General features: G+C 28.2%; 3 protein-coding genes across 10 annotated transcripts; 2 read left to right on the forward strand and 1 right to left on the reverse strand.

The window, feature by feature from the left end:
- The first annotated feature begins 3,282 nt into the window (after positions 1-3,282).
- Positions 3,283-21,091, forward strand: LOC126844898 (probable RNA helicase armi). 5 transcript variants are annotated; one of them, XM_050583372.1, is made up of 17 exons: positions 3,283-3,412; positions 9,507-9,599; positions 13,197-13,548; positions 13,599-14,046; positions 14,142-14,401; positions 14,464-14,635; positions 14,687-14,847; positions 15,815-15,958; positions 16,017-16,163; positions 16,596-16,713; positions 16,781-16,943; positions 18,223-18,745; positions 18,829-19,028; positions 19,095-19,262; positions 19,324-19,607; positions 19,686-19,931; positions 20,350-21,091. In XM_050583372.1, the coding sequence occupies exons 4-17, from the start codon at positions 13,936-13,938 to the stop codon at positions 20,689-20,691; spliced, it is 3,039 nt and encodes a 1,012-aa protein (XP_050439329.1). In that variant the 5' UTR covers positions 3,283-3,412; positions 9,507-9,599; positions 13,197-13,548; positions 13,599-13,935; the 3' UTR covers positions 20,692-21,091. The 5 variants fall into 5 exon arrangements, with proteins under 5 accessions (XP_050439329.1, XP_050439328.1, XP_050439330.1 ...); XM_050583371.1 differs by having other exon boundaries at positions 13,197-14,046; XM_050583373.1 differs by lacking the exon at positions 13,197-13,548 and having other exon boundaries at positions 13,591-14,046.
- On the reverse strand, positions 4,442-21,855 carry LOC126844899 (cullin-5-like). 4 transcript variants are annotated; one of them, XM_050583378.1, is made up of 20 exons: positions 21,606-21,855; positions 17,678-17,813; positions 13,141-13,353; positions 12,677-12,978; positions 11,402-11,608; positions 10,413-10,589; positions 9,287-9,428; positions 8,987-9,207; positions 8,809-8,902; positions 8,619-8,749; positions 8,310-8,477; positions 7,606-7,740; positions 7,363-7,487; positions 7,167-7,297; positions 6,386-6,558; positions 5,962-6,123; positions 5,721-5,839; positions 5,526-5,649; positions 5,217-5,444; positions 4,442-5,106 (listed from the first exon to the last, which is right to left on the reverse strand). In XM_050583378.1, exons 4-19 carry the CDS (start codon positions 12,917-12,919, stop codon positions 5,250-5,252), a joined length of 2,547 nt encoding a protein of 848 aa, XP_050439335.1. In that variant the 5' UTR covers positions 12,920-12,978; positions 13,141-13,353; positions 17,678-17,813; positions 21,606-21,855; the 3' UTR covers positions 4,442-5,106; positions 5,217-5,249. The 4 variants fall into 4 exon arrangements, with proteins under 4 accessions (XP_050439335.1, XP_050439334.1, XP_050439336.1 ...); XM_050583377.1 differs by having other exon boundaries at positions 4,442-5,444; XM_050583379.1 differs by lacking the exons at positions 12,677-12,978; positions 13,141-13,353; positions 17,678-17,813; positions 21,606-21,855 and adding an exon at positions 11,733-11,812 and having other exon boundaries at positions 4,442-5,444.
- A 550-nt stretch (positions 21,856-22,405) lies between these two features.
- Positions 22,406-26,876, forward strand: LOC126844906 (uncharacterized). The gene is made up of 4 exons (XM_050583392.1): positions 22,406-22,886; positions 24,987-25,108; positions 25,167-25,290; positions 25,349-26,876. Exons 1-4 carry the CDS (start codon positions 22,721-22,723, stop codon positions 26,224-26,226), a joined length of 1,290 nt encoding a protein of 429 aa, XP_050439349.1. The 5' UTR covers positions 22,406-22,720; the 3' UTR covers positions 26,227-26,876.
- The last annotated feature ends 512 nt before the right edge of the window (positions 26,877-27,388 follow it).

The raw sequence follows: 27,388 nt of genomic DNA on the forward strand, positions 1-27,388 counted from the left end.
TTATAATAGTGATATTGTTTGTCATTTGGCAACCACTCGGCATAAGGCATTCAGAAAGCAGGGCGTGAACGTCCGAAGTCTTTGCATAAATTATAAAATATTAATTATAATAAATTTATAATAATTATTATAATATTGCCACATTGAAATAACGTAATTTTTATGGTGAATGAATGTAATTAAACCACGGGTAAATGAACCAATAGGCAATATTATTATCTTTAGGTTTAGCGCAGTTCAAGGATGGAAAACAAATATATTATTATATAGGCAATAGTTGACCGCTATGATAACGTCTAAATTTCTTTTTATTATTAAAAATTTAATTATGCAACAATTTATTGTTATTATTATTCATGTTAAAGTTAAACAAACGCATGACTCGTTTTTATCTTTGAAGCAGAGATTATTTTAATTATCCGTTTTAGTCGATAAAAACGGCGTTCAGTGTGGGCGATTTTTCACAAAAAACATAGTAAAAAGCTAGAATTGTTTGTTTAATTATTATAATATTTATTACATAAGACTTAAAGCCTTAAGGTAGTACCCTATATAGACCGATTCTTTATTGATTGCTAATTTTTATCAGACTACTACAGAATACAGCATTAACTCATTAATTTTTTTTTAAAGAATCCTTTACACCTTACAATTTCAGATAGTAATAATTTTTTTTAGTTTTTAAGAAAAATAATTTTTGATACAGTTAATTTTTCCCTAAACACTTTAATTCTATCTAGGTATGATAACATGTCAGTTTATACAAATACAGCTGTATTTCCACCCATTTAATTTATGACGCTCAATAGTTGTAATTTTGACATTGGTGATGCTAAGCGTTATATTTTGTCCCCGTTACGTAATATTAAGTCTATTGGTCCTAACGGTCTCTCTAAAGATTTCATTTTCTCCTGCGATAAGCATGATTATTCTCCTTTTCTTACTTCTTTAAAATTGTGCTCACTAGCTGACTGAAGAGTTTAAGCCAATATAGGTTTCCTTGGCAAGTTACTCTCAGGTAAAATATATTCGCCGTCTATTCTTAATCACACCAATTTTAAAGTCCCTTCTTACTTTTCACGCAAATATTATTCATTATTTTTACCTATATACACTACTTTTATGCCGCTATCAGCCCTTAATACTGATGCTGATTGTCAATATTCAACCCTCCTTCCAATATTATTAATATTGTTTCTGTATGTACTTATTTATACTCTATTTTGTAAATTATGAGTTTCACTGTAGGTATATCATTGTAATCGTTTTACGTTTACCATTGGGCTATCTGCCCATACTTTTACTAATAATAAAAACAAAATTTATAGGAAGCCAAATTAACAATAATTATTAATGAATTTTGTATTGTTTCATTACTAAAAACCGGTTGACGTAAGAACACGCAATTTTCGACGTTTTTTGACATTTTACTTGAGTTATTTTTCTAACATATTTGGCTGTAAAATATGTAAATATAATCTTGATAGGTTAGAAACCGTTCTGGGTTAAGAGGGCGTCGCACCGGTGATTTTCAGTAGTAAAAACATGTTTAAGCAGACTGAAAATAACTCGCTTAATTTTGGTTTTAGAGTAAAAGCACCCATTATAAAATTAAATGAAAACAATATTCCGGAGGTCAAGGCGGTGCGATTTTTTTCATTATTCCAAGTATAACGTTCAATACATAGTTTAGAAATAACGACTATTTTAACATTTTTAAATGACTGTAACTTTTCAAAAAATGATATTTTTTAAAAAAACGCACCGTCTTGCCCTCTGGAATATTGTTCTCTTTAATTTTATAGTGGGTGCTTTTACTCTAAAAATAAAGTTAAGCGAGTTATTTTCAGTTGGTCTAAACATATTTTTACTACTGAAAATCACAGGTGCGACGCCCTCTTAAGGGGATTCGATACCGACCATTTTTAAGGAGTTTTGTGTAGGCAATATTTAATAAAAAAGTGGTTTTAATAAATTTCGACCATGTCAATTAATTTATAGGTTAATTTGTATAAGCATCGTGGTATTATTTTTAATTTAAATCATTTTGTCTATAAGTAAAGGCCATTTTAGTAAATAAAATAGTACATTTTTTGTCCATCGCACAGGCTGAATCAGTGATCCGATTAGTAATCTGAAAACACATTTGAAATCGTTATGAAGTTTACTTGGGATCCTAAGAGGTACTTTTTTGATATCTTTTTCTTACTATGAACATTTTATACAATTTCAAATTTTAAAATCAAATTTGTAAAGGGTTGATATTAAAAATTGAAAAAAGTGCCTCGTAGGATTTCAAGTTAACTTCATAACGAATTCAAATCTTTTTCATATTACTAATCGGATCACTGGTTCGGCCTGTGCGATGGACAAAAAATGATATGTTTTGACTGAAAAAAACAGCCGGTATCGAATCCCTTTAGTTTGTTTAACCCTACAATTTACAGTGTATTATAGATATTTATGTGTGTAATATTTCTAATATTATTTTTTTTTTTGATGATTGTCAGGCACCTACTTACAGTTTCGGGAAAAAAAGAACATTTTTGTGATATGAGTTCGCGCAGACCGAGTTGCAACGTCCTTAACTTATCTTAACTTAAAATTGGAAGCATACATCAATTGACAGAACTAAGAACTTGCTTCAGCTTATTTATAAGTAGTTATCATAAAAAAATTAATAAGTTGATTTTAACATTTAGCTATAGATTTTTAAACGAATATTTTGAAATATTGTTAGGACTTATTTGCTTGTCCGCTGGCAAGATATTTAATGCCGTTCGTGGCTAACTCTTAAGTAAAACCTCTCGTTGAAATAGGGAGACGAAGGGAGAAAGATGAAAATTCAAGCAAGAATATGTTTTCACAACTTGAAGCCTTTATATAGGGCGTCGACTTCAATTTTCTAAAAAATATAAGGACCACTAATGTAAAGCTGTGAACAGAATGCTATACCTAGGTTTTAAATTGAAAAACTACATTTGTGTAGCTTGCTATTAACCGTTGACTTGGTTTAACTCGGCAAACTGGCAAAAGTATCTTTAAAGATACACATTACACAGTATTAGAAAAGTCATTCCAGTGAAAATATTAAAGATGTAATATTATGGAATTTTTATATTTTTTATTCTTTAATCTCTGTGGAGTTATCAATATGGCTATTGTTAAAAATGTACAGATTTTCGCGCCGTAGGTATCTAAAACCATGTTATCACTTACCTATCAGCATTCATTTTCATATCATTATTATTTTTCTCTCGACTGATTTAAGATTTTCATATAACGAATTACTATCTAATTTATAGCAATACGAATTACGAATTAAACAAGGTGAATTTATAAATCTATTTTGGGGTTTGGTTTATAAATTGAAACTATGATATACTGAAAAAAGCTAATGGATTGTAATCAGGTACATCTAAATATTTTATCCATATTAAAACCAAGCCAACCGCTTTTATATTTATTTGCACATACCAGAATTATTGATTGTATCCAAAAAAATACACTCCCTTAATTTTTTATTTTCATTGTTGTACGCAAAAAGATACAGTGCCATAATAATAAATATTTAGGTGGGTACTACATTTTTGTTTATATTATGTTCCAGTATGTATTTATTGTTTTATTGCGGTAAATAAAATGTGTACTTTTGATAAACGCCCATCTTTTTTCTTAGAATTTTTTTTTTAAAAAATTTTCTTTAATTGATCAAAAAAAAAAAAAATTTTCTTACAATTAACCTACTTAACATATTAAGTGTTTAAAAAATTATAATGATTTGTTAAATTATTTTTTTTACGTTATAAGATTTGACTGAATATTCATAAATGATATTGTGATTTTTTTAATGTAAGGTATTTAAAAGTAATAATTTTAATAATTTGAAAAAACAAATTGTTATTGTTAATCACATTGAGGGATACCTAATGAATTTTTCATACACTTACAATATTTGTCGATTTTTAATGAATAGGTACTATTCGTTATGCTATCATCAATGTTTGTGATGCAAATTTCTTTAATCGGAATTTTTCAAAATTAAGTTAGTACTTTTTTCTGAATCAAGACTGGTTTTGAACAATTTGAGACCTGGTACACTTCTCTGTAGTTAAAAAAATGACAAGTTGTTGAACTTGGCGAATGGATTGCCGTTTTTCTCAAATCAACTACGTCAATAACAGGTCCTTTTATTTATACATCACATATACAAACAGATTATATTATTTATTAAGAAATGAGTGTTGCAATATATTATTAAAAAAGACGATAATAATTATAATAGTTTATATATTACATTCTTAAAAAATAAAAGTAAATGATTCTTAAAGAGAAACTTTTTTTCAAGATAGCTTTTAATTACAATAATAATATTTACAATAATTTTACTCCATAACAGATTTAGTAATCAAAATTATGTAATAATTATACAAAAGCCCTTTTTTGTTGTGTAATCGCCAGTTGTACTAGTAAGTAAATTTAAAGTATAGTTTAATTTACTAGTAGTACGAGTACTAGAATACTCGTTATCCTTCAACATTTATTATCTGACAAATTAATACAAGTTCAAAATATGTTACACTTTCAACAGGGCGCCACTTTTACATCTTTAATACTTGATTAATGTAGTATATTAAGGCAAAAAATACAATATATTATTCACACTAAAAAAAAAAAGTCAGTAATTTACGTAAATTATACTTAAGACTATAGAGGACCCACACAAATTTTCCCCAGTGTTTGTTTCAAAATAAGCACTTTTTTTTTATTAAAATTTTGACATGAGTGTTTTTTTATAATTACAGATTTGAATCTTAATTATTATAGGACATTTAATTTTACTATTTTGCTTAGGTTTATATCATTGCTTACATATGTTATATCAAAAATAATTCAAGTGTGACTATAGGCACAATCTTGATATTAAATTTAGTATAAATGTACTCGAGTCTTGATCGTTAATCAGATAAATGCATCACGTTTGAGACATATATTTGTGCAAAAAAACGACTATATTGTAAAAGTTGGAAACAAATATAAAATACCAATACTGGTATTTTTCTCTTGTTATGTTATTTGTGTTATACTAATGTAGTGCAGTGTCCTCTTAACAAGTATTTTAATAAAAAAAACATTTATAATAATGCATTACGTTCAGTTGGCATCAATACTAAGAAATATGGCAAATTTATATTTATTTTTTGTTAACGACTTACTCATTAAAACGCAACTGTCAGCAAAGTAGAAATTTATGAAATGTATACAAAAGTATTTATATTGTCTTCATTACGTTTAATGTATTTTTGTTCAATTAGCCATTCAATTTGTTCTTTAATCATCTTTTTATTTGGTATAAACATATTTTTCAACATAAGCACTAATTCGGTTTGAAGGTTCCAATTTGAGATTTCTTTGCGCATTTTTAAGATTTTAATTATTGCTTCCTGTAAATATGAAAGAATGAAATGTAAAATTAGTTGTATAATTTTTCAACACAATTAGCATTCTAATACTACAATTATTACTTGAATTCTAAATATCCTAAGTTGAACAATACTCTCGCTGTCTTCTTCTTTACTGCGCTCAGTTGATAGCTGTAATCTACCAATCATACTTAGTTTTCCTCTTTTTTGGATCTTACCATTTTTCCTAAAAAAAAAAACATTAATGTATTATTTGTGTAATACAAAATACAATTTTTGGTTTTTAATTTTAATTACACTATTGAAAACTGTTCATTTATCCAAAAGGTTGTACTGTCGCTAAAGTCATTTGGAGACGATGCGTCTGGTGATACCATTACGACTTGTTTTTTCAACTTTGGGAAAGCTACTAAAGACTAAAACAAGATAAATTAGATTGAAATATTAAATTTACATGAACAAAATAATAATGAAGCACATTAATGAATAGCCATTTTACAAAATAAATTATATTAGTTTTTAATGAATTATGTAATACCCATAAAGTTCTTCGAAGATCTGGGTCAGGCAGTTCTGTAGCAAGCTTGAGATTTTCATAGGTAATATGGCCCTTTGGTCTTTGGTTCCATGAAAATAACACAGCCATTTGAAATGTTGTGACATCAATATCAAATTGGCCAATTTCATTATTAAATGTTATCTAAAAAGATTTATTATATATAAAAAAAAAAAAAAAAATGATATTATGTACTCTGTCCCACGTAAGAAAGCCAGAGTTTTGCACATATCGATTGAGGCATTTAACACTGCCCTCAAACTTCTTCTACGTGCCTATTTATTAATTAATACTGATATCAATAGAACTAGGCTGCGGGATCACGAGACAGACCAGATTATGTCATGTCAAACTGTCTTTCTTACGTGGGACAAAGTATAGGTATTTTTATTTATGCAACCCTTACCGTTCCGTTTGACATATGATGGTACCATTGAAGTTTACGCCCCGTATGTTTCTTTCGATAAAACTCTTCTACTTCTGGTATATAATCTTCTAATTCTACTGGCAGTGAGACTGTCACACGTTCACTTCCTCGTGACCATGCTCCAGCATTAAGTATTTTAATATTTAATGAACCTTTAAAAAATAAAGATAAAATGTAAAAAAATCAAATAGGGGTACCCCGTATCTTTTGTTATTATATAATTAATTACTCTTAGTATTTATTCATAAATAAGTATTAAAGTTTTAATTAGATTTCAATGAACTAAATAGAATTTGTGTTAGAAAGAGAAGGACTTGAATTATATTGTATTAATTACATATTGTTACTATTAATTATACTCCAGAAGTTTTAAACATTTTTTTTGAAGATATCACTGCTCTAAGGAGATTTGTTATTCAATTTTAACATTGAAACAATAATATTTGAAGGTCTAATTGTGATATTTGTTGGTTAATTTGATTTTAACACTAATTACAGTAATCACAGTTTCTACTAAAATATTTGCTCTTTAATGACAAATGACAATTTTTACTGCTCTCGTCCCATAAAAAGAAACAGTTGTTCGTGGAGTTCTGCTGTGGAAATAATGATGTAACTAATAAATAATAAATAATTATAAAATAATTACTTTTCTTTACTACAAATATAATTATAAACTTCATGTAAGGTTAATACTAACACAGTAATAAGTGCACTATTAAAAAGTATCTTGTTTTATTTTACAGTAAAAATATTGTACCTGCAATTTTACCCTTGAGATTGCTACAGGATTCTTTAAACTCCTGATTTAAATCTTCACTGACTTTTATGTCTTGAAACATTCTTGCTAGTTTATTTATATAATCAGCCGGCATTCCAATCTCCCGAAGCCTAAAATTTAAAAGTATTAATATGTATAAATACAATTTTAATATATACAGTGTGTATAACAATACCAATTAACCATATTTTCTTCTTTTTCTGAATCAGCACTAATATCTAATATCAATCTTCTTGTTAAATGTGCTTTATGAATTTTCATAAATACATCTTTGTTCTGTATATATTTTAATATAAGCAACTAAAAATAAACAATATTTTATAATAAATTTATATTATAATGTTATATAACATTATAAATAATGTTATACTATATTATTGTATAGTATATTATTAATTTTACTAAATTATATACATACTATATCTTTTAATTTAGCTTCAATTTCATCAGAAGTTAACCGTTTACTTAAAGACGTTTTTCTCAGTAACATATCACAGTAATTTGCTAACATTTCTGGACACTTTGATTCCGGCTGATATTGAACACCTGAAGTCTACTCTAGTAAAAAGTGTTATAAATTTAAATAAACAAAAATTATATGTTGTCCTTTTTGTAACATTTTTTTACAATAAATAATACACATTGTAAGAGACTGGCAATATGTGAACAAATATTATATGTATACATAAGAAATATAGAATGCTGTTGCACGAAAAAAGTTACAGATGGTATTATTTCCTTTATTAGGACTTAGACAATTATTGTAAATGATAACTATTTTTTAAAAATTATTTCGTAATGGATGTCCATTTAATATACTGTTTACAAACAATTATCACATTTATCTTGGGTGTCTAAAATTTAAAGAATTAGTTTTGTTAATGTTTTTGGGAGGTCCATGATAAATGATAATTCAAAAGATTGCATTAATAGGTATCCAAAACGGATAAGGGTGGCTGACGCAAAATAGTTGGGATAAACTATTTTGATTTATTGTACTGTACTTATTAATTATTGTATTATATACTACATACCTCGATTGCTTTTTTAATGTATTTTATATTTAAAAAACTGAATAATGCAATTCGCCCATTAAGAAAAATATATTATTATTAGACTTGCCTGTTTTACAGGGAGCTCTAAACGAAATACTGTAATATCATTGACCAATTGTTCATAAGCTTTGTCTCTCGCAGTAAGATATCTAGGGTCATCATTAAATGCGGTTTTAATTAAATTACTCGATTTACGGTATAGAAATAGCAGTTGTTCAACATATTTTTCTGAATCCTGTAACAAAGAAAATATATTTTATTTTTTGGCTAACACTTAAGCAGTACCTCCAAATCTGAAACCTGTAGTGATCCCGATCACACTTTTAACTTACTACTACTATACTCACTGACTTTTTTTATGGCAAATATAACTTACCTGAGTTATTATGTTAGCTGATGACACCATATAAGCAAGACCTTCACTGGTAATATGTTCCTCTAACTCTTCTAGTATTATTTCATTACAATCGGGTAGGTGTTCCACAAGTTTAAATAAATGTTTCAACACTGAATTAAATAATATGAATATTAAAAGGTGTTTAAACGTTTTTATATTTTATACTTACTTTCAGTATCATTTTTTTTAATCAAGTTTGTGCATTCTGCTAAAATAGTATGCTGAAATGTTGAAACCAGAACAGTAACACAACAGTCTGTTATCTAAAGAAAAATTGTTTCGAAAATAAATATAAACAAAACATTAAATGTTTTATAATGCTTAAAAATAAAAATAAATTAACAAACCTTATGAGAAAACCCAGTGCTTGATTCTAAATATTTTTGAGCTCTGACTTCTTCTTCCCGAATTTTAGCACAAGCATACTTAATATAATCGTGAGCACCATGAAGTTCTAAATACTCGGGAGCTTTAACTTTATAAAATGCTTCGGTTGAAATCATATAAGCTTTTTCAAAATGTTTACGGTATATATTAAGTTTATTATTAGGATCAGTGGAAAGATTAACTGAAAAAAAAAATGTTATTAATATATTTATAACTTGTTAAGTTTATAACATATTAATAGGTAACAAATTAAAACTTGCCATATGAGTTTTTTAAATCAATGAAAAGTTGAGAGTCAAAGGCTTCACCATTTCGCTCTCGATAAAGAAGGTCCATAGCCGAATCATGAAGTTTTTGCTTTATATCATTAAATATAGTTTGACTCCAGCTATCCAACAACATCTATTTTTAAATAACATAATAAAAATATCACTTCAACATTCATGTTAAGTATTGTTAAATATATATTTTTTTTTTAAGAAATTAAGGTTCCTTTGAGACGTAATGGTGCATCGACTTTTCTTAAGTCCCCAAGAGACATGACGCCAATCAGAAGCGATAGACAATAGTAAGGTATGCATTTATAATTAAACACAAGTTTATTTATTATTATTAAAAAAAAAGTACTGTGGGCATGCAGTGTGGCGCTGTGGTCAGCCATAGTTTTCATGTGTTGTTGTCAATATAGTTAATATTACAGCGTTCAGTATTACTAGTAGGACAACTTAATTAGATCAACCGAGTTTTTAGCAATGTAACCAACACCAAGTATTCCAATAATAAATTTTTCCAAACCTAAAACCACCACCTAACCGTAACATTAATGGAACCCGCTAATCAGCTTAGCTTCTAAAGCATAAAAAATAAAAACACTCACTTTAAATGTGGTCATGATATGAATATCTAGTATCTACATTAAGTTTATAAGATAATATTATGGCATACTGCGAAAAGTGAGAATATAATTGTAATTGAAAACTGATATTACACTGCATTCGATCCAATTTCTGCTGACATTGATAAATAAATGATATACCTATCTAACTATAGTTGACTTTTACTGTAAACATACAACCGAGTAAATTTGTATTATTATTATCATTATGAAATATATTTCACTATATGTATCATAATGTTTATTATATAAAAAATTAGGTTTGCCTAAATATAAATATATATTTTTTTTATGAGGATATTGCAATTTTATAGAAAAGGAACATGGAATTAGAAGCTAAAAACCACCTATTATTTTCAAGGCATTTTTGTGTTGAGAGCTTCCAATATGTACAAAACTTTAGGGCTTCTAAAGTTCTCTGGCTGATCTGCCACTATTATTAAGCAGAATATTATTAATATTAACAAAACAAATTATTCTATAAATTATACCTTAAAAATAACCGAGTTCCTCATAGGTTCACTTCTACCCGCAGCAATCAATCCAGATAATGCATATTCTAAATGCAGAAAAGGAGCTGGAAGGTAACTGCATTGAGCATAAAATGATTTCCATTCTGTTATATATGCTTTAAGTAAAGCATAACCTTCTTGGTGAACTACTACTCGCTAATAATAAATAAAATTAAAAATTAGTTAATAGTTAGGTAACTTTAAAAGAGCCACATCAAGTAAAAATATCACTGAGATCTCCGCAGTTAAATATGCATTAAGTGTTTTAGCATAAAAGTACATATATATTATATATTTAAATAAATCAAGATTATCTAGATTTTGACATGGGCGTTTTTAAATAATCGGTGGTGTGACGTCCCCTGAAATATGAAAATAGAATACAAGCAAGGCCGTCCCTACAGCTAGTGAGCCATGACAAAATTAGCGACGAGGCTCAAACATCCAGTGCATACAAACAAAATTGTAATTTTTATAATCTGCAAAATTTAACAGGACAATTGTAGTTATTTATAGCTGAGGATTGCCACAATAAACAAATAAAATAATAATAATGAACCTAAGCATTTATCAAAAGTTATATCATTTTTTGAGTGGTTAAAAAAAATTAAAAGTAAATTCAAATAATTTTTAATTAAATTTATGAATTGTTTTTTTAAATTTTCAAATACTTAAGTTAGATATTTTCACTCATTCCACCAAACTACCAATAAAACAAGTTATAATAATATAAGTTATTTTTTTACAGCATACCCTAATTATTTAATAAAAAACTAATTATCCTATTTTAGGTTTTTGACTGTCATCAAGGCACTTTGGTTAGGAAAATATTATGTTTTTATAATAGAACAGAGCTTAGATTAAGGATGTTGAGCTTAAACTGGGCAGTTTGCGCTGCCCTAGGGACTGCCTTGGACACAAGTATTAAGTTTAATGTTCATTGTATATTGAAAAATACTTTGTCTTACTTCGTGCACTTCTCTAAGTAACTCCACTATTTCCCATTTCAAAGCTCGTCTCATCTTAAGTGGTGATTTAGTATCCCACGAACATAATATAAAAACGTTAAAAAACAAATCTTGCCATTCATTGTGTGTTATAGGTTCTTTTTTTAAAAGCTTTAGTACAACTGGTTGAATTTCAGGCCATTTATCTATAAAGACTGGAACATTTTCCTATTAAAGCATAAAAATATAAAAGTTATTATTTTTTTTTTAGGTTTAAAATCCTTCATCATATAGAGCAATTAGCATTCTTCCTGTTTTGTAGAAAATATTAGAAAAATAGTTCTTGCATTACCTATTAGCAATTTCAAATGCAAACAATAACATCCCAAACTTCCAGTTTGGTTTTAGATCAAAATGTGCTATGACTTATCAATTACTTATCAAGTCCCTGACTTCATTGATTCTGCTTGAGAAACAAAACAATACTGTAGTATTTCTCATTGTTTGGACAAAGGACAACACGGTATGGTATAAAGGCCTTTTCCATTTTAAACTCAACTTCTATTCTGAATAACTCATATCATGATGCCTTATGATTTTTTATTTAAGTATTCATCAATAAAACATATATTTATATATTTTAATTTAACTATATGATATTTTTAGTAAAGACTTGTGTATTTATAAATACATTTTACTCTTTAACAATAGTTATATTAAATAATAAATACATAAATTTATTGATTTGATAGTTAATTTTGAAAATATTTTTACCATTAATAAACAAAATATGAAAATCTTTAAAATATATAAATCAAGTAACTGTATAACTTTAATAGTTTTTTAAAAAAAGTGTAGTATATTAGGTATTTGACGAATAAAATATTGTTTAAGGTTATTAATGTAATAATCAATTGTAAATATTGAGGTTGTTTTAGAATAAGTTTTTCAAAATATTAGTGTATTTATTTAATTTTAAGTAAAATATGCATCCAGAATTTATTTAAAAAATAGCGGCATGTCTTAACCATTAAAGCAATCTTAGGGGATTAGACATATTAAATCACTTAAAACTGTATTTAAAGCCTAAACCTTATGTAAGATTTATTGATTATGACTAATTTAATATATTTACTAATTCAAACTTGATTTTTTGAGTATATCTAGCCATCCCCTCTGAAATTGAGATAAGGCATTTAACTATATAATATGGGTAAAAGGTAGTGTAGTAGTATACCTATAACTTTGAATTACTAATCACAAACCGAAACTAATATAGTTAGGGTTGTAATTTACCTTTGGTTCTGCCTTGGGTGGTGCTTTGTTTTGTTTCTTGGTCGGTGACTTGGTTGGTGTCTTGGTTGGTGACTTGGTTGGTGTCTTGGTTGGTGTCTTGGTTGGTGTCTTGGTTGGTGACTTGGTTGGTGTCTTGGTTGGTTTCTTGGTTGGTGTCTTGGTTGGTGACTTGGTTGGTGACTTGGTTTGTGCCTTGGCTTGTGCTTTGCTTGTTTTTTTACTCGTTGAGCCTCTTTTGCTCATTTTTAATAGTTGAATTAAAAAAAAAATATATTGTTGCTTCTTAATATTTATTGAAAATTCTGTAAAATAATTGATACATAAATGTAATGTTAAACAAAATGTAAATAATCACATAATAAAACCATGTTTGTAACAAAACATTCTACATATATATATATATATATATATGTATAGACTATAGTGTATACATGGTTGGTATAATAATACATTTTGATACAAACCCGAATTCCTAGATTGTAGATAATAATAGCTTCACTAGCGCTCTTTCTTTTTATAGATTATTTTGCGTCCAAAATAACTTGGAATACATCCTTATACGCGCCTTGACTTGCTCGACGTTCTAATGAAAACGAAATTCCACTGCCCGCTTCAGAGACATTGGTAATATAAATGAAAAATCGATTGGCTATTCGTTGTTACCGCGGTTATCTAACCTACGAAGTAAATAACCACGGTCATTTCCCGGCTATCCATATGATGAGGCTTCGTTGCCGTTTTAACTTTTTACTCCAGTACAAAAGCATTTTCCATTTCTATAATCTATCATAGAGTACCTAATAATTTCTATCGACCGAGGTTGGTAGTACCTATGCACGCACTCAACTCAAAGGGAATGACGATAGTGGCCGGTACACTGTATACATCAATTACCCTTAGTCATTGTCCCTTAGGTTTCTAGGTTAACAGCTGCTGTTTTTCCCCTACAAACGAAACAATCAATAAAATACTGGCCAATGACATTGAAGAACACCAGACAGCTGCAGCGCTGAGTCATGATGTTGTTCGAACCTATCCACCGGCACCGGGCACCATATATGTGATGAGTAAATGTCCGTTATTTTTTATATCGTCTACAGTAGTATGACTAATAAGTAGTTGTAATACTATATTAAATAAGTACTTATTACTTATACAATACTTTTTTATTGCTTTTTGTGAGTTTAAATATTTGTTGTTAACATTCAGTTTTGTTTCTAATTCTTTTGTATACTGATCCTTACTGTCCTAAAATCACTATGGATTTTTTAAGGGCAATCTGGAACTGGATTACAGGAAAACCGGATATAGTTGAGCTTCCGTCCAATATATTTTTTGAAAAAGACGTATCATCGGAAAACGACTTTTGGGTTAGTATTGTTTTTACAAAGGTTTATTTACATCATGTTTTTACTATAATTTTCTAGAACAAACTAGATGTAATCTCCTTTGTATATTTGTTTAGATTTCTTGTATTTTGGATCCGACATTAGAAATCAAATATGTCAATGGTATTGTAACAAAACTATTGGACACTGACAAATGTTTAATCAATGACATATATCATTACCAGCCTAAAACTGATAGAGAAATCCGTAATTTCCCATATATTGAAGTTAATAACCATGTCAGAGTATCAATGTATAGAAAAAAAAATTCAAACGATGAATGGAAAGTTGCTAGCTGTGTTTTATCGAAAAATGGATCCCACAATCAAGCAAATAGGTTAAGTAATAACCTTTATTTTACTTAAAAAAACAATTATATAATCTTATTTTTACTTTTAGACTGGCTGCTCACAAATCAGTTCATGTAGAGTCTGAAGAACCTCCTGTTGAAAATGATGACACAGACAATAATAATAATAATGATGATGAAGAAGAAAATTCTAATGTAACAATTGAGGTGATTGGGGAAATGCCAAAAATCATTGGTTTTGAACAAGTATCAACAGTACAGGTTGGTTTTGATATCTTACAAAATTAATCAAATTATAACCAAGTTTCTTAGATATTATTTAGAAATAACAGTTACGTTGAAAAGCAAGAAGTGCTTGACTATTACACAACAGTTGGAAGCAAATCTCAGTTATCAATTGTTACTAAACCCAAGTTACCAATTATTCTTGATGTTCAATCTCAATATATTTTTGAAATAAACTTGGAAGGAAAGTAAGTTCTATTATATTGCTACTTACATATATTAGTATAGTACTACATATTTTTTAAACTATTTAAATTCATAAGTGAGTTGGGATTGTGCAAGATGAGATCATAAACTTGGATTACTTTTATTATCTATTTTTTTTTAAATTATGTTTTATATCTAAAAAATAGAAAAACCAAAACTCATAATATTTTACTAATTACTAAAAAAAATACTTACAAAAAGTTATGTTTTCTAATTATATTTTTTATTAATGTAGTTTTTTACGTACAAAATTGCTATAAAATCAAATTTACAAAAACTATACTTACTCTTTGAATTATTGTTAAACAATTGTCAGAATAGTGTTTCATAAAGTATGTACATACAGAAATATATTCAACTCTATACCTAATATAATACTGTTATAATTAAAGTATTAATTTTTTAAAAAGTTATTCAGCATTTATAATAAAATATAAGTAATGAGTATGACTGTTGTGCTTGAAGAAAAAAATGATCAAATGCATTAAAGAAGATTGGACAGTGATATTACATGTCTCTACCCATCTAAAGCGCAGTATGATGTTTAAATAAATTTTCGTTTTGTACATATGAATTGATAATAAGAAATATGAAACCTTCAGTTATTCAGAAGAACAATTTTCCAATTTTTCTTTATCTTAGTGTATATTTTATTAACATATTTATTTTTTAGTTGAAGAGCGGACAATTTAAAATAAAAAATTTTAAAAAGTAGAAAAGTTATCCCCTAGTAAAGATTTTGAGAAAATCAAATCTGTTTTCAGATTCTTTTTTATACTGATCTATGACCAGTATGAATTAGTTTGACATTGGAACAAAAATATGTCTAAATATTCACTATTCTAGATGGACAGAGTCAGGAAATATCACTCTACTCTTTTTAATTATTTCCTCTACTTAAATAGTACATATTAACATGTATATATCTACATTTTAACTCTTATCCAGATTTCTAGGAAGATCAACAGAAAAAGTAGAATTTGTTTTTAAAGACATTATATATAAAGTAGGCATACAAATCGAAGTAGTGGACTCAAGAATAATTATTCCATTAGATACCAAAGGTTTTACAAGACACCAAGTTGATATGAAGTATGTACAATTGCCTTTTTAAAACTGTAAATAGTTAACATATTTTATTTTAATTCAGGGCTTTACTTGACATTCAAAATGAGACATTCGTTCCAGGGATTCGTCCAGGGAAAAAATCACAATTTAATAGAGTTAAAATTGGGCAATGGAACATCAGTCCTGAATTGATGAAATGTTTTTGGACAGATGATGGAAAGTCTAATTTGTAAGATAATAAATAATGATATTTATACATTTTTTTTTATCATTGATCTAGAGCTGAATAGGAGGAAAGCCAATTTATTTTTCGAAAATCTGTAGATTAGCCAACCCCCCCTGTTTTATCAACAAAGAAAGGGGAACTACACTAGACTATAAATAGAGTAAATTTATAGTTTGCTATGTCAAAAGGTGTGAGACAACTATATTTATTATATTGTTGATTACAGTATTATAAAACAAAAAAATTAAAACTCTAAGACGTAAAAAATACGTGCTGCCTTATATAAAGTAAACTTAATATGTTTCAGTTAATAATAATTTTAGACATGAATCATGTAGTTCAATAAAAATAATAAGTTAAAACTTTTAAAATCAACATAGGCTCGTCCATTATTTTGCACACGTCTAATTCAAAGTTATAAAATTATTTTTTTAGCCAAATACACGAAATCAAAGAGAAAGTGCAGGACCTATATCCTGCTGCTTTTGAGTCGCTGTGCTACCAAAATTATAAACAAAAATTTCACATACTTTTATTCATGGAAGAAATTGAAGTATATTGAATTTTTTTATTTATATAATCACTTACAAATTATTTTTTAATTATTTATTTCATTTTAGATTACTATAGCACTACAAAAGTATGCAAAGGAGAGAATTCATTTTGAACAATGTGGTGAATATTTATCATTGAAAATACCTGATCTCGCAGAACAACGACCTTCATTAGTGTGTGGAGATTTTGTTGCAGTAACAGACCCTCCAAACTGTACTAAGTTATTAGGTAATTAAGTAATTATTATTCTAGTTATTAAAATAAAGTCATAAACAATATATATTTATAAATATAAGGGTGTCTCTTGTTTTGTACTTTTTCAAAATTTAATACTCAAGGTTTCAAACTATCCTAGTTTGTAAAAATAAAATGCCCTGTAAGTTTTACTGGTACATCTCAATATTTACCCATGCTAGTTAGATTGTGAATTTTTCCATTTAAATTATATGTGAGTATTGAAACTTTTAAAATATTTTCAAAAGATGCAAAAAAAAAATGTTTAAGTATAGAGCTAATGGAAGTGGCTTATGTATGATACATACTTTAAACAACAAATCCAATTATAAATTAGTTGGCCACTTTATTCATCCACAGGGTGAAACTATTGAGTTTTTAAAGGTCAGTTTCAAGTTTTTTCACATAAATTTGTTTTACGTAACATGTAAGTAGAATTATCGTTTTCTTGTTGTCACAATTATTGATTCCTATAATTGAAATGTACCAATATACTCTGCTATGATAAAAATAATGAAAAAATTATATCCACATCCAACAGAGATGATTAGTTATTAAATCTGTTAATTTGTTATTTAAATGGAAAACATCACCACCTTACGGGCACGGGTTAATATAAAGTAGTGAATCATATAAGGCTTTTTTTTTAACAACTAAAACTAACTAAAAATGTTGGTAGCATTTTGAAAAATTCCAACATAAATATACCATTTAAAATATACATATACCTGTTAAACTATTACTAACGTTCGGCCATCCGACTTCTCTGATCAGATCGTTCTTTTGTGGCCCACTCCATCTACTAGGCAACATAATTTCACACGTAGTCCTCTAGAATGTTCGACTTGGTTATCCTCTTCGACCCTTAAAGAAGGAACATAATAAATGTGCGCCTACAGAAATCTCCCACCAGTGGACACCAGCTTACAATCTTACTCCTGACTATTAGAAATGCGAAAAACCAATAAACAATTGCACACTTAACAGGTAATCAAACCCAGATAAGTGGCTACTCTGACCACTGAGCTATCTTTTTAGAATTTTTAACCTGTGTTTCCTCATCTCTTACTGTCTAAAACTTCTTTGTTTATTAAAATGATTTCCTCGTTTGCCATTTTTCCATCATAAATATTTTTAATTTTATGCTTAGTGGATGATGTATTTTATATTTATGAATTGTGCTGATTTTTTTTTTTTTTTGTAAAAAAAAATATGCTTAAAACATTCATAATATATGAAAATTTTGGATTATATATTTATTTTGGTTTTGTAGGTGAAATTGGACGATATGAAGGTATTATACACAAAGTTACTGCTGACTCATTATTGTTAAAATTTGATCCAGAATTTCATAATAAATGTGGTAACTGGGACTTCAGCGTGACATTTTTCCTTTCAAGAACACTATATCGAAGACAACATGAAATCATCGAAGCTGTATGGAAAAAAAAAAGTTTAGGCGAGGAATTTTTATTTCCTTACAAAGAAAGCATGGAATATCAGCCACCTAAAATAATAATGAAATGTGAAAATGATGAAGAACAAGAAAATGAGCAAGGAAACGACGATGATAATAATCAAAACAAAAATAAAATGTTACCGCAACCTAAGGTTATTCAGGAAATTAAGTGGTTTAACCAAAAACTAAATCTCGAACAAAAATGTGCTGTCATAAACATACTGAAAGGCGAAAGCAGACCAATGCCATATGTCATATTCGGACCACCTGGTACAGGAAAAACCATAACATTAACAGAAGCTATAATTCAAGTTTACAAAGAAGTCCACAAAAGCAAGTATGCTTAACTTAAAGATGTAACATCAACAAAATGTTTTATTTTGTATTATAATCTAACCTAACCATTATATATCATTTTAGATTATTGGTATGTGCTCCAACAAATTCTGCAGCTGACTTATTGCTAATTAAACTCGTGGAAACTGGATTGTTTGATACAAATATAATGAAGCGTTTAGTTGGTTATAATTATTTTTCAACTTCCAATTACACTGAAGAAATAGAAAAATATTGTTTTTTGCCTGATACTGAGAATGCAGTCAATTATAATAGTTCATCAGGTAAATTAATTGTTAAATGTGTTACAATATACAACAATAATTACACATTATATCTCCTTTTTTCAGAAGTTAAAACTATTAATAGAAATGATGTTCTCAAATTGAAATTAATAATTACTACTGCAGGATCAGCTTCGATGCTATACATGATGGGAATTCCAAGTGGAACATTTACTCATATATTTGTTGACGAAGCTGGTCAAATGACTGAACCCGAAATATTATTACCTATTTGTAAGTGTCCATTTTTGGTATTGTTTTTTTTATTTCTCTCTTTAATTTTATGGGTTTAAAGCATTTTTAGATACTTTACGAGATGGACAAGTTATTATGGCTGGTGATCCTAAACAGTTGGGACCTGTTGTTTTATCAACATTAGCAAAGAGATCTGGTCTAGGACAATCTATGTTAGCCCGTTTTATTCATTATCCGTCATATAAAAGAGATGTAGATCTTTTTCCTCATAATAATGGTTACAATCCTAGAGTTATAACTCACTTGATTCGTAATTATCGTTCATTACCAGAAATTGTTGATGTTTTTAATAAATTGTTTTATGACTCGTTGCTTACAGCAAATGTAAGTAAAAAATATATATTTACTTAAAATTATTTTGTACTATTTTTTAAAAATAATCAATATACTTGTTTGAAACAGAAATTAAGCGATAACGTACCAGAAAAAATAATGGTTAATAGTGTAAATGAAAACGCTCACTGGAATATTAATTGTAAAGGGCCTGTTATTGTGCATGGAATTAAAGGTGAAGATTTTCAGGAGCCCTCTAGTCCATCATGGTTTAACCCTCATGAAGCTTTTCAAGTCTTGTTATATACTACCAAATTACTAAAAGCAGGCATATCGGGAGAAGATATTGGTATTATCACTCCATATAGTGCTCAGGTAATTGATAAAAATATCAAGGGTGAAAAAAAACAAAAACAATTTTAAAAGCTTAAACAATTTTTTTTACAGACCAGTGTAATTAAATTAAATTAAATATTTTATAGATATCATAATTTTATTTACTTTAAAACGGGGCTAAGAGTTAATGCCTATTTGACTCGTTTCTCCAGTAATTTTCTAAAGCGAATACTAAAGATAGTCAAAAATTCATTGGTTTGAACTAATTCCAGATCACTTCTTTTAAATTATTAAGTACTCAGTAATTAGTTTTATGCAAGTAAATTTTTGAATTTCAAAACACGCTTTTAAAAAAAAATTAATTTTTCAATATATAAGTGATTTATTATGAGCAAAATAGTTTTTTTTATCATACAGTTTTAATTCAACTTTTAATTAATTTAATTTTTGTATATAGGTGTGGAAGATCAACGAATTATTAAGAACGTATCATCCAGAAATCACATTGCCTAAGGTTGGCACTGTTGAAATGTTCCAAGGTCAAGAGAGAATGGTTATAATTATATCCATAGTCAGAAGTAAATCCAAAATTGGAAGTGAGAAGGACGACAAATTTGGTCTTGGTTTTGTCGGATCAAAGGAACGTATCAATGTTTCTTTATCAAGAGCTAAAGCTCTCTTAATTATTATTGGAAATCCAACGAACATGTTAGCAAACAGTTATTGGAAGAAAGTACTGAATCAAGCTAAGGCAAATACAAATTATATTGGATGTAACGTAACAGAATGGACTGACTAGAATAATTATGAACAAATTCTTACCAAAAAATAATAATGGGAAACAAACCATATTTCTTACTTAAAATTACCAATTTTGTTGAATTAATTATAATAAGTAAATACTGACATTTGTTCACAGCCTATCGAAATGTTATGTATACTTTATAAAATATTTTATTTAAATTATTCACATATCATATCAACGTGCATTTCAAATTATTTTTTTCTAGAATTAAGTTTACAAATTGTTTTAATATTAAATTTACAAAAAAAAAAAAAATGATTATTACTTGATATTTTCTTTTCTAATATAACTTCTATTAACATGTTTAAAACCCTAGAACTTGCATGTTATACACTTAATGCTACATGACCACCGTTCAGTAATCACCAAATTATTGTAATTCTTTATTGTACCAAAAATCCTACGGTAGTTAACTAAATGGAAATCTGTAATAAAATGTATTCTAAACAATTATAACCAACGTTATTCACTTATTCATTATTATATAACGGGCTGGCTACGTGGTCCACAACTAAAGGTGACGAAGAGAAACTAAGAAGATTTGTAAGGAAAATACATGGTCCAGTATTTAATACCGAAACACAACAATGGGAATTGAGAACGAATGCACAGTTGGAAAACTTATTAAACAAGAAAGATATTGTACAATTTATTAAAGGTATAAGAATACAATGGGCCGGACATGCATTTAATTTCCGCAAGATGGATAGGAAAATCTGTGGCTCCATAAAGTAGTTTTTGGAAAAAAGGTTTGCATTTGAACTCTGGTCTACGAGAGAGCACAGATGTGAATAGACACTTGAGAGTAAACATGGGGAATTTGTTTAATTTTTAAGTTATAGGAGGCAAACAATAAGAAATTACGCTGTAGATAAGTTTAATTTGGAGAGATTTATAATGTAACTTACTTTAAAATAATGTTTGAATATAATATATTTATTAGAAACTATCCAGCACATTTTGCAATTTTGAATGATTGTCTAAAATTTATTTCGCAAAAAAAAAATTAGAAATACATTTTTATTTATGTTATTTTGTACGTTGTTTAAAATGTTCAAGGTAAATTGAAAAAAAAATGAGTTGCTAGATGTTGGAATTCCGAGTCCATATTCGGGATCAACAAAAAAATCCTATATAATGTGTATATTTTGATTTTGCTCCAAATAAAGTTGGAATGTAGATGTAATTTGTAATCGTATTCGAGTATTAGATCTGCTATAAATAATTGATTGTATACACCCTCTCTTACAATATTTTAAACACGCCACTACATTCGTTATCATAATTTCAAAATTATGTACATTGTAATAATATGATTTTATCACTTTATTATTGCTTAGAATAATAAATTAGGGAGACAAAAAATTCAATTCAGTGGGGCTTCGGAGGCAAAGTACCTACATCGGCCGTAAATATTTATCGTCGACAAGCTGTTATCAGGGTGAACGATTACGACAAAAGCAAACTGGGAAATAATAGATGTATTTAATATATATTTTTTTAAATATTAGCTTGGACGTTGACTATTGTTTTGTATTTAATAGAACTCACTCGTAGACTACGTGATTATTGAAAATTAAACAGCTAAAATTGAGTGATCATCAATTTAAAACACTAATTTAACTGGCGCCATAATGTCTACTTGGAAAAGAAAATAATATTGGTCGATTGATAGCGGTTGTTGTTGTTTACTTGTTTAGTGTTTACCTCCAGCTCTAGAGTCCAGTCATTGTAATAATTTGTATGTAGTCGGTAGTATATAATACTACACAGCACACAGTAGACCATTTAATATAGGCTCAAGATTTGCTGTATTATTAATCGTTTTTACGGACAATTCCGCATTGGCATTTTGCTTTACCCAGTACCCTCATTTGTACGACTTGCGTGTGCAAGCGTTCTGTCTAGTGTGTTGTGGTAGTTTCCTTTGCATTTCAATTACCGTTTCTTAACTTTAACTTAATTAACTACGGACTATATCCCCATTCGGTTTTGTCTCGTTGTTGCGTTTCGAACGGCCATTATGTCGGGAGAAGAAAATGTGCTGCTAACCACTTCTGCTTCGCGAACTGATTCAGAATTCTATGACAGTGGCGAAGACTATGCAGAAGTCGACCCAGAGACGTTCCATTGGAATCTAACACGAGAACTAAGTCTGTTGCTTAACATGATCAATTTGAAACCGGCCGGTAAGAAATAAGGGTCCCATAATAGTAAATTGGTATTGCCAATGTTATTGGCCAGTTACATTAGAGGTTCAGTGTTGCTTTGGACATATTGAAAAATGAGAACAAAAACACTTTACAGGCAACCTTATTTTTGTATACTTTTTTTTTATATCTTTCAGTATTTATTTACTCTGGTTATGAATCTGAAGTCAGGAATATGCTGACTTCTCTAGTTTAGAAGTTATAGTTACTAGAACTTTATGAATTATCATTGGTGAGACCAGCTATTCGCAATCCAGTCGTAGTGTAACTGTTGAGTTATAGGAACATGTAAGCGTAGGAGTATGTATACTATATTAAAGGACTCCCTACGCCTGCATCGTGACTTCCGGTTAACCCTTCAAAATAACTATAAAAAAATTTTAGAAGTAGACATAAAATTGTGATAGATACAGAAAATAATGTATTGTGATAAAACAATTGAAAATGAATATATATTATTATCAAACAAATTGCTATAATTTTTAATCACGTAGTTCGCTACAACTGGATGGTGACACAAGAGGCGCGGGAGTCTTGCACAATAATATTTTGTTCCGTTCCAGTAGTCATTACTTTTGAACTAGAAGATTCCTGTCTTCAGGTTCCTAATCAATGTAAAAATACTACAAGGTAACAAAAAAAAAATTTCAAAATCCAATGGTGCCCAGTAAAGTGCATTTATACCAAAAAATCCAGAGAAGCAATGATCGTCCTTTTGAAAATTATGTTTTTGGGAAGTATCAGGGAAGGATTGCTGTCAAATTTGTTAAGATAATATTAAGAAATTCATGGCTAGTTGAGTAATTTATTTAAAAAAAAGTATTTTTCATTTTATCTTCGATGCAGAGCTAAAAAGTGTTGTTATTTAAAAAGTCTTGTATTGTGTTTACAATGATGTGTGTTTTTATTCTTTAAACTGCTGAACGGATTTGTTATAGTATTGAGTACAAAAGCTACGCAATTGGGCCAAAAAATAAAAAAAGTCACCCCTTCAAAATCGAGGAAAACATAAAATATGTACATAATTTTACAACTTTAAATAACTATGCTTAAAACTTTAAGTAGTTTAATTAGTTCCAAATATGTATGAAATATTTTTTAAACATAGTACTACCGATAAAAATTGACAAACAAAAAAATATCATCCTTCACTTAGAAAAGACAGAAATTTTTTCTTTCTTTCACTTTTTCAAGCAAAGTTTTAGAAATTTAGGTCTGAAAATTAGGCTGAAGGTAGATCTAGAATGAACTAAGTGCAATTTTCCTAAAACTCTGTAGTCAACCTTTTTTTTTATTAAGGAAAAACTAAAAAAAAGGAAAAATTATACTTTGATCGTTGTTATTTTTCTGGTTGCTTTGTGTGAGTGAATTTAACAGTCAATGAAAATATTTTCATTATATTGTTAACTTTGGTGTATGGATAAATATAGGTATAGCAATATATTTTTATAGACAGACAATCAACCCTAATTGTCATCATTATCATGCGAGCTTAACTGGCCATTTAGGGCCAACCCTGCCATCACGAGATGGTTACTAAAACCCTAACCATATCCACTCTTATACTAAAAATATTTAAGCACATTATTATCATTAGGTATAATGCTTTTATCAATATTTGTATTTTTATCTGTGACCACCCTCACTTACTGCTACTACTACTACTCACTTCGTATAATATAAATACTTTCTTACTGAGCTGGTTTATACTGTCTTTGGTTTGGACTGTACTGGTTTAAACCTGTCTCTATTTTGTACTTTCTTTAGTTTTTGACTCAAACTTCTCAAATCTAGATTATCGTAGAAGCTTGAAATGCGATTAACATGACTATTATAACTAAAAAAAGGACAATATTTAGCAATATAGAAAATATTGGAGAAGGATATGCAAAAAAGTGAAGTTAGCACTGAAGGTTTCTGTCTCATATATTTCAAAAGGGGGTAGATTTAATGTTATGCTGTGTAACACAGTAAAAAGTATTGTGCTTAACGATGTTTCACATGTACTTTTTAATCAAGATCCTAAAATAATGTATTTATATTACACGTACCTAATTAATAAATTTTATTTTATTTTAGGAATTAATAAACATTTGAGCATGATGTTTATCAGAGAAAAAATTAGTAAAGAATTAAAATTGAACATACCATCTGAGAGTATATGGAAATACTTACATTCAAAATGGGATATGCAAGAAGCTGTAATAAAATACAGAAAAAGTTTATTAAATGTCCTATAGTTTTTATTTTTTATTTTAGGATAAAATTGAAGGGATACCCTTTTCTGCTACTCCAGATGATTTTGACTTGGCAGATCAAGAATATGGTCAATTCATAATTGAAGAAGGGGAAACTTTTAGGAGGCAACATGAAGATCAAACAAGTATGTTTATTTAAAATAATGTTAATAAATAATTGTATTAATAAAAATGTATTTAAAGGATTGAGAGCTCAACAAGAGTTGGCACAGTTGTTTGCAAAAAAAGAAGAAATGAAAAAAAGAAAATCTTTTCGTGGTGCTGGTAAAATTAGATCAAAGTCTGATTCTATATCTTCAGTCGATTCTAAAGATGGTCTTGGGGAATCCACTCCAGCTATGCCAGAAATCCCAGTAGTTAAACCCATTGAAATTGATCATGAAGAAGCTGGGCCCAGTACAAGAAGATCTTTACGCACTAATGATAAATCTGATGATAAAGAACCAGAAGAAGAAGATACTACTATTAAGAAAAAATTACGCTTAAGTGTCAAACCAGAAGTTACCAAGCCAAAAGATCCAAACGTTCTTAGCATAAAACCAATAAATCAATCAAAGGAAACTGAGGTTGAAGATAGAACTCCTAGTAATAGAGGAAGAAAGAGGAAAAACCGTAATGTGTCAGAATCTAGTTTTAGTTCTGATACTAGTAAACAACACAACAACAATAAAAATACTACCACATACGCTAATGTATCGGATAGTTCTTCCAGATCAGTGACTCCAGAAAACTTGATAAGTAACATTGGAAACCAATCTGTAACTCTCGATGTGACAAATAGAAAATCGAACCTGAGATCAGGAGATCTTAAATCTAAATCTGGAGTTGATAAGCAAATTGTTAAGCTTCAGAATGCTGATCCTATTTTACCAGAAATAAAAACTGTAGAAAAACAGTCATCCACAGCAGATGTAAAGCCTAAACGTTCAATTAACAAACAAAACGAAACAAATAAATTGAAGACTAAAACAAGACCAAGATTAACTTCGGATGCAATAGTTGCACAGCAAGCAGAAGTGCAACCATCACTAGGCAGACGCTCTTGTAGTTATAAGAGTTAATTCTACTATTGATTGTATCTAATTTGAATTCAATAATGATTGGATAAAGAGCGTGGGATGGATTTTTCATTTAGGTATATCTTAATACAGAATATAAAGCCATTATTAATGAATAATATTAGATTGATCAGAAACATTGTGCTAAGATATATATATATATATAAATACATTTTTTCTCTTATATATTCAATTGCATATTTTAAAGTGTAGGAAAGTGCTTAAAAGAGGAGTAGAGGAAAATTGAATTATGTTTCTGTGTGCATTATAAAATATAATTATAAATAGTTTCCGAAAATTTTGTAACTAAAATATGTTGAACGCCAATTAAATAATTATTTTATTTGTTATAATTTATAGTTTTAGTATTTTATAATTTGTATTTATCAAGTTCTCTAATAAGCAGTGTTTTAAAAGTTATTGAATATAAAACTATTTTACCAATTTATTGGTACTCAATATAGTTAAACAATTTTTAAAAAGGGGTCTGTTATTATAATTTTTAAACTTAAAATGGTTTTTGAGAATTCCCATTATTAATAATTAAAATTTTAATCTTAAAATAACTTAATATTTCTATTTTTGAAATTTCAAACATTATTTAATTATGATGATATTATATTTATAAATAATGATAATGTTTGCTACTTTTAATTATTATATTTAATTAGTTCCAAATACTTAATCTATAATTAGTGTTCAACCTAATAATGTTTTACTTTAATTTGTAAGTGGATAAACTAAGTGAATTGTGTTTTTTAAAGTTATTATAACAATATTCTTTTTTATAGAAATTAATTTCTTTTTATATTTTCCAAGTAAACTATGTTAAAATAATGTAGAAGAAAATAATTGGATAAGCTTTTGATTTAGTTCATTATTATTAAGTTATAAAGACGTACATAGATAAACTACTTATCATATTTGTTTAAAACTATTATGTATTTTTAATTAAATACCTAATTTGACTATTGAAAACTGTATACTTTGTCTTTGAAAGCAGATACGTTTAATAAGTTAAAAGATACTTTAATCCATTATCCAAACTTGTGCATTTATGATCCTACTAAAACTAGCTCATTTTGATGCATCTAAAGTTGGTGTTGCCTGTATTATTATGCAAAAAGGAGATGATGGGATTTTACATCCAGTAGCTTATTCTTGC

Source organism: Adelges cooleyi, unplaced genomic scaffold, assembly GCF_023614345.1.
Source record: "Adelges cooleyi isolate 19-005CV unplaced genomic scaffold, UGA_ACOO_1.1 ACOO_flye_CR_arks_rails_tigmint_CR_PRNA_651, whole genome shotgun sequence".
Taxonomy (NCBI): Eukaryota; Metazoa; Arthropoda; class Insecta; order Hemiptera; family Adelgidae; genus Adelges; species Adelges cooleyi.

Excerpts from the sequence above, each read along its gene's own strand:
- LOC126844899 (XM_050583378.1), bottom strand. The coding sequence starts at position 12,919 with ATGAGCAAAAGAGGCTCAACGAGTAAAAAAACAAGCAAAGCACAAGCC. Across the intron at positions 8,903-8,986 it reads GCACTGGGTTTTCTCATAAG|ATAACAGACTGTTGTGTTAC; the intron begins GTTTGTTAATTT and ends ATTTTTCTTTAG. Across the intron at positions 5,840-5,961 it reads ATCTTCGAAGAACTTTATGG|TCTTTAGTAGCTTTCCCAAA; the intron begins GTATTACATAAT and ends ATCTTGTTTTAG.
- LOC126844898 (XM_050583371.1), top strand. The coding sequence starts at position 13,936 with ATGGATTTTTTAAGGGCAATCTGGAACTGGATTACAGGAAAACCGGAT. Across the intron at positions 16,714-16,780 it reads TATTCATGGAAGAAATTGAA|ATTACTATAGCACTACAAAA; the intron begins GTATATTGAATT and ends ATTTCATTTTAG. Across the intron at positions 19,608-19,685 it reads ACTCGTTGCTTACAGCAAAT|AAATTAAGCGATAACGTACC; the intron begins GTAAGTAAAAAA and ends TGTTTGAAACAG.
- LOC126844906 (XM_050583392.1), top strand. The coding sequence starts at position 22,721 with ATGTCGGGAGAAGAAAATGTGCTGCTAACCACTTCTGCTTCGCGAACT. Across the intron at positions 22,887-24,986 it reads GATCAATTTGAAACCGGCCG|GAATTAATAAACATTTGAGC; the intron begins GTAAGAAATAAG and ends ATTTTATTTTAG. Across the intron at positions 25,109-25,166 it reads AATGGGATATGCAAGAAGCT|GATAAAATTGAAGGGATACC; the intron begins GTAATAAAATAC and ends TTTTTATTTTAG.